Source organism: Pteropus vampyrus, unplaced genomic scaffold (genome assembly GCF_000151845.1).
Source record: "Pteropus vampyrus isolate Shadow unplaced genomic scaffold, Pvam_2.0 Scaffold71, whole genome shotgun sequence".
Classification (NCBI taxonomy): domain Eukaryota; kingdom Metazoa; phylum Chordata; class Mammalia; order Chiroptera; family Pteropodidae; genus Pteropus; species Pteropus vampyrus.
The window spans coordinates 3986757-3992962 of NW_011888852.1; the positions used below are offsets into that span (position 1 = coordinate 3986757).

General features: G+C 47.4%; 1 protein-coding gene across 7 annotated transcripts in view; it reads right to left on the minus strand.

Annotated features, from left to right (window-relative positions):
* The window catches only part of DCLK1 (doublecortin like kinase 1), a 327891-nt gene that overhangs the window by 52386 nt on the left and 269299 nt on the right, over positions 1-6206 (minus strand). For all 7 annotated transcript variants that reach the window (XM_023531587.1, XM_011361823.2, XM_023531589.1 and 4 more), the window contains one exon: positions 164-221. In XM_023531587.1, the coding sequence (XP_023387355.1) occupies positions 164-221 (58 nt within the window). The remainder of the gene's footprint in view (positions 1-163; positions 222-6206) is intronic.

The window sequence follows — 6206 nt, forward strand, 5'->3', positions numbered from 1 at the left end:
ATTCTAGGACTATTTATAGAATAAAGTTATATCCTAATTAGTATATAACATTCTATTCCATCAAAACACAACAAATGGGGTGAACTTATGTTTGTTTGGGAGCTGATCCCTGTGTTTCTACCCTCAAATATTATATTTTCATAAGAATAAACTTTATACATACTTTGCCTCGGCATTTGCTTTTCTTGATAATTTTCAGGGCATACTCCCTAGCAGTCGACCTGCAAAGAGAAAATTTTTAAAAATATAAACTTAATTTCAGATCTATTGAATCATTGTGTTCAGGATTACTTTCTTATCCCAAAGGTCTTGCATCATGACATAAATATTTTGTAAATAACTCTCTATTCCTTTTTTAAAAGAAATCTGTAAACTCCTAGGGGTTGAGCGAGTGTAAGAACAACAAATATGGCAGCACAGAAACCTCGCGAGCTGTTAAGGTGGCCACACTGGTAACAGAGCCAGCACTGTCGCTTCCGCCGTGAGTAACTAACTCCTCCTGCTACGCCGTCCTGCCCTGCCCTGAAGTGACAGATTAGGACTTAACACAGATATGAGTTTCAGCCCCTCCTCTTCCCAGCTTCTTCTGAGGTTCTCTCTCCTGGCTACGTCAGTTTTCTGGATGGTTCGCACGGTCTCATTGAAAACTCTAAAGAAGCAGTTCACATTTGTTAGACTCGGGCTCGGTGTGCCAGCGTGTGCGGTCGGCTGGAGAACTCGTGGGTAACGCGTCTGCGGTGCAGAAAGGGGTATGGCCCTGATCTGAGCTTCCTGTGACCTCTTGGGCCTTTGAAGTCTGTCTCATTTCACAGAAATAAAATGGAGGTGACAGTTAAAGGGAACTCACTTTCCCAAAGCCAGATGGCAGTGTTCAAATCAGGACTTTGAGCCCTTGGGGTCTTGGCTGCCTTCGCATATAGCCCAACACTGCTGCGCTTCGCGGCGGGTGTGGGAGGGATGGTTTGGTCAGCCTGCCACCTTTAAATAGCTTCCTGACTTGTGTTAACACTTCCAAGGCACTGTAGTGCCAAACGGCACACGTCTGTTGTCGAAGGACACAACGCTTACTTACTAATCATAATAAACTGACACTTCACCAAGCAACGGCCTTTCGTTCTGGTGGGAAACCAAGACGGCCCAGCCTTTCATCTATAGATAAAACCCAATTTTAGGATCCAGATGAATACAGTGGGAATGGGGTTGCTAAAAAACAAAATTTTAAGATCAGGTTTTAAAATCGTCAGTATGGAGAATTAAAGTGTGTGGGGTGGGGGTCCTAGTTCTATAGAGCATCTGCCTATAAACAGATTAAGATGTTGACGATGTGTCTCAAGGGCATTTTAGAAACCCATCTTGTCATTTGTGTCTAAAAATGCTTCTCCCGCTACACTTCCAGGCCTCTGCATGGTTTTAGCTTGTGGAAAACAATGAACATTGACCAAATTATTGTCATTATATCTGGTGACTAAAACCAGAATAAAGTAATCACTTTGAAGACAATTTTCTCCACCAACCAGACTTTCTTATGCTGTCTTTTCCAATCAGATGAGAGAAGACAAAGCCCTCTGCCTCAGGGAGGCTCTCCTGCAGAGATGTGGGGTGTCCAGATGAACCCTAATTGCCCCAGCCTCATGAAGAAATGGACTAAGAGGCCTAGGGATGCCCTTTGTTGACTGGGTCTTGGTTGAGTCTCCAGGCCCACGGCTGGGCAGAGAGGCCGTGATGGAGGGAAACATGACCTGGCCTTGGCTGAATGCGGGGCTGGGGTGCTCAATGTCCCCACATAAACACCGGATGAGCAACACGGCCATGGGGTAGGGGTGGAGAAAAAGCACTTCAGTAAGAGGGAAAACAGAAGATTTAGTACTAGAAATTTAAAATGTATGGGCAAACGGATAAATAAGAAAGTGGTTACTCACATCATAGGGAACTCACAGGGCCTTTTAAGGAGCCTCCTCTCAAGAGACTTATGAAGACTGTGCAAATTTGAGACCTAATCAAGGAAAACTAAAAGCTGAAGTATTTCTGGATTCACTAAGAAATTATGATAAAGCAAATCTGAGATTAGAATCCACGAGCAACTTCCTAACTGGTTTAAAAGGTCTCAGTCGATGGCAGGTGAGTCTGGACCCATAGACTGATAAAATCCAGCAGTCCCAGGAAGGGCCAGAGAGGGAGGACAGAGCGGACACTTGGTTCCACGCCTGCGCAAAGCGGACGGACAGACAAGACGGTGCTGGTGAGCAGAGAGGTTCTCTGAGCTCTGTGATTCCTAGTGTTTGCCATTTAATCCTCCGTTTGCTTCTGGGGAAAAGGGCCTTGTGGGTCACTCTACAGAACCTTATACGATAGGATTAAACACTCCGTGAGACTGACCCATACTTTATACCAGGCAGAGAGCCTCGCGGGGGACCACCAAAATTAACACTGCGAATTTTCTTTCTTGATTCCTTGAGGGCAGAACTATAAAGTCATAATAAAATCCTTATTACTGGAAATACATGTTTATAGGAAAGTAGCCGAGTCAGAAAAATGAGCCTAAAGTCAGGTGTTAGGACTAAACGTATACCATAGAATAAAAATTTAACTGCTTGCTTTAAGATGGTAAGTGAAAACACTTGGCAAGAAATAAAACCTTAAACGAAGTATTTGCCTTCCTACACACCCTAAACTCCGAGGACCACTATGCTCATGTAATCATTCAGCAAGCAGTGACAGAGGTGAGCGAGAACTGGTCATTGTCCCCAAGGAATCTATAGGTATAATGAAAAGATGACTAGACACCCGAATGCTGGTGAAAATCCAGGCCATTTGCTTGCTTGTTCCCGAAATGATATGCTTGACCTCGTACGGAATCATGGAACCTTCGAATGCCATGGCAAAAGCAGCAGCGGCCGCAGATCAAACTTTGCTTTCCTCCTGGTCCACGGGAACTTGGTTCATAAGGTCTCCTCCCTACTTAGTTTGACCCAAGGTTAGAGCCCGAACTATTAGAAAGAGATTTCCAAGTTTTACGACATGAACTAAATCTAATTTTTAATGTTTTGCTAAACATGGCTTGGAGAAAGCTGTCTCATTTAACCTAATGGTTCTCAACCCAGTCAGGCTTCTCCCCACACACTGCCCCCACCCCCGCCACCCCACTTCCTGAGGGCGGCAGAATGCTTATAGGAAGGGGAAGGGGCTGACGAACATGTGGCCACCTTGGAATAAGGTGCTTTTTGTTATTGTTTGCTGTGTTTTGAAGGTTTTTAAAAAGATTCTGTGGAAAAGGAAGAACAGCTACTTAACCATTCCTCTACCACGGCATTTGTTGAATTTTGCGGCAATCCTTTGTTTCGGGGCTGCTCCTCCCGGAGAGGGCTGTGTCTTGTGCCCAGTGCAGGCCTGAACGAGCAGGACCTCCAAACGTGATACCAAATTGTGGAAACTCCAGAGGATGGTGGCAGTTTAGGACAGTGATGGCAAAGAGGGCTAGTAAACGGCGCGCTTTGTTTACGAGGCTATAACTCAGCCTCCTCTGTAGGGGGTGACTGGCGACAGCAGAGAAGTGAGGCATCCTGGAGTGCCAAGCCTATTGTCTCCAGAGTGGACTTTTATTTCGAACTTGAACACTAGCCCTAGGCTCTCAGGTGCCAGAGCATCCTCGGGAAGGAATGAAGGGAGAACACGGTCCACAAGCAGAGAGATACCTAAGCATCTTCATTCGCCCTGACTCATCCTCTCAATCCCACTTCAGAAGGAAATGCCTTCGAACTGCAGGCATGTAGTCCTTGAGGTCCTTGAGAATAATGCAGATTTTTCTAGGTGGATGCAACCCATTTTGGTGACACTAAAGTTTCAGCTCGTTCGGGTAGGTTTGAGCCTGCCACGTGCATTGCTAAAGCCGGCAGCTTCGCTATGCAGCTCGTCAGGTTTATAGGTGGAGGAGTGGGAGAGGGACTCCTGAGCAGCTAGAACTTTAATACAGTTCTGACGCCTGTATTACTAAAAAATGCACACAGTGCACATGAGGAGGAAGGCCAAGAGCCACCAGAGACACCGTCGCCGCTCATGACCACGTCACTCGTGGCTCGCGTGGTTAATCAGCCCACACGGGGCCAGGAAAGCCAGAGACGAGGGCAGCTCTTCGCCAGCCCTCTACCTGTGCTCTGACCTCTCGTTAGGCTTTTCAGCAATTTGCCTTTTCTCTGAGGCTTCCAGAAAACAGCTTCAAAACTGAGCGCATCTCGGTCCGCCACCTTCCTTTTGAATGTTCTAGGGGCTCTTCATGGCCACTCGGAAAAACAGCTGCTCGGGGACAGGCAGAAATCTAAGTGGACCTGGCAGCTACCATCAGAGCATGTGCTAGCATGAGACCACGGAAAGAAGGGCCAGGGCAACACTGTTATTGTAACCACTGGTGTAAGAAAATCTTCCCTGTGACAGCACGTTATTAACAGAGGAGGGACATACTTGTTCTTACTAAGATATATTCATCTTTCAAAATATGGCAGAATGTACCCACAAGCAATGTGTGTCATTCACAACATTCTTAGCTCTTTTATTTTCTTGGACCTCTGGAAAATATTAAAAGAATGTTTCATGATACCTCTGGGGAGACAGGGCACATGCCATATGTCCTCGTTCAGCAGGGGGAGGAATACTTAACAATTTTTGAAGCAATCTGCTGTTTAGATTCTGAAGCTTTGTACAATGAGGCACAAGATGTGAACTCGTGCAAAATAAATATGATCCAAACTAAAAAGAAATAAAGTAATTCTGGATGGAGGAATGAAAAATATCTATTGTGGGAAGACCAGTATTGTTGAACTAAGATGCCATTCTGATCCATGTACGAGCCAGGACAAACAGCACATGGCCACCATGCCAGACCCAACAGATGACAAATGCTGGCAAATAACCAGATACCCCACAGTGGAAGGGTATGACAATCTGCTAAAAATGAGAATTTCTGCTACAGTGGAAATAAAAGTTAATATTGGTCAGATTTGCAATCGGTAAAAGTGTAGATGAACTATAAGATTATATAAACACACACACACACACACACACACACACACACACACACACACACTTCCATCCATTACCTTAGGAATGGTTTTCTTGACTTAATTTGTCTTTTCTGCACAGGGACAAATGTGTGTGACTTTGGCTCAGCTAAGCCAAATTCTGGGCGACTCCTTGTTGGAAGCAGTGGAGTCGAGTGGTCAGATGAGTGGGGTCTGGAGCTGGGTTTGGAGCTGGGCTCGAAGCTATGCTTTGCTAAGTACTTACTGGCTGAGTGACCTTGGGCATTTAACTTCTCCAGGCTGTCTTCCTATGAAACGGAAACAGTACTGATACTATGGGATTCTCAGGATAATTAAATGAAATAAGTTAAGGGCTCTGCACATGGTTTATGCTCAGTCAACCGCAGTGGCTCCTGTTTTGGGGGCCGTGAGGCCAGGAAAGTAACGGGACATCTTCTATACTTGGCAGAAACCCCAAAAGCGGGCAAACTGTTGAGGGCGAGGGAGCAAGAGGTGGAGAGGAGAAACAGTGGCCTGGCCGCGGCAGCTAAGAGACCTCCCACGCTGCCTGCTCAGGGCCTCCCTCCCAAAGAGTGGCTTCTGTCATGTGCGCTGTCACTGTCGGGGAGGACTCGGTGCCGCTGGTGAGTTGGGGTGGAGCGAAGTTGGACATGCACCGCTCATGGAGAGCGGTGAGGATAGTGGGAGCTCCACGACCTCAGATGGGACAGCGCCTTCCAAGAGTGGCGAAGGGCTCGCAGAGCAAATCAGTGGACACCGGCAAAGGAAGGGCCCCCGCGGCGTCCGAGCCCCTGTGCAGACTCCAGCTTTACCGTGCGCTGTGCTTCTAAGTCAATGCCCCAGGCAGTAGAGCAAATGCGAAGCCTGCAGGCTGGAGCTCCCGCCCCGAGGCGTCCTCTCGGGAGGCGGTGTGCCCCAACAGCTGGAGCATGGTGTTCATGGTGCTGAGGACCTAGCTGGGAACCCGGCCCCGGTGTGGGCAGAGAAGAGCAACAGGGAAGCGTGGACGCCCCAGGCCAGCGCCCAGGAGCCAGCGGGCTCTCTGCCTCTGGGAATGGGACAAGGTCCCCTGACGCTTTAGCACTCTGCTCACCCAGCTCTGAGGAGAAGCTGCTAGCTGAACACGGTCCCTTAAAGCAAGCAACTGCTCGAGAAACAAATCCCAAATCTAAC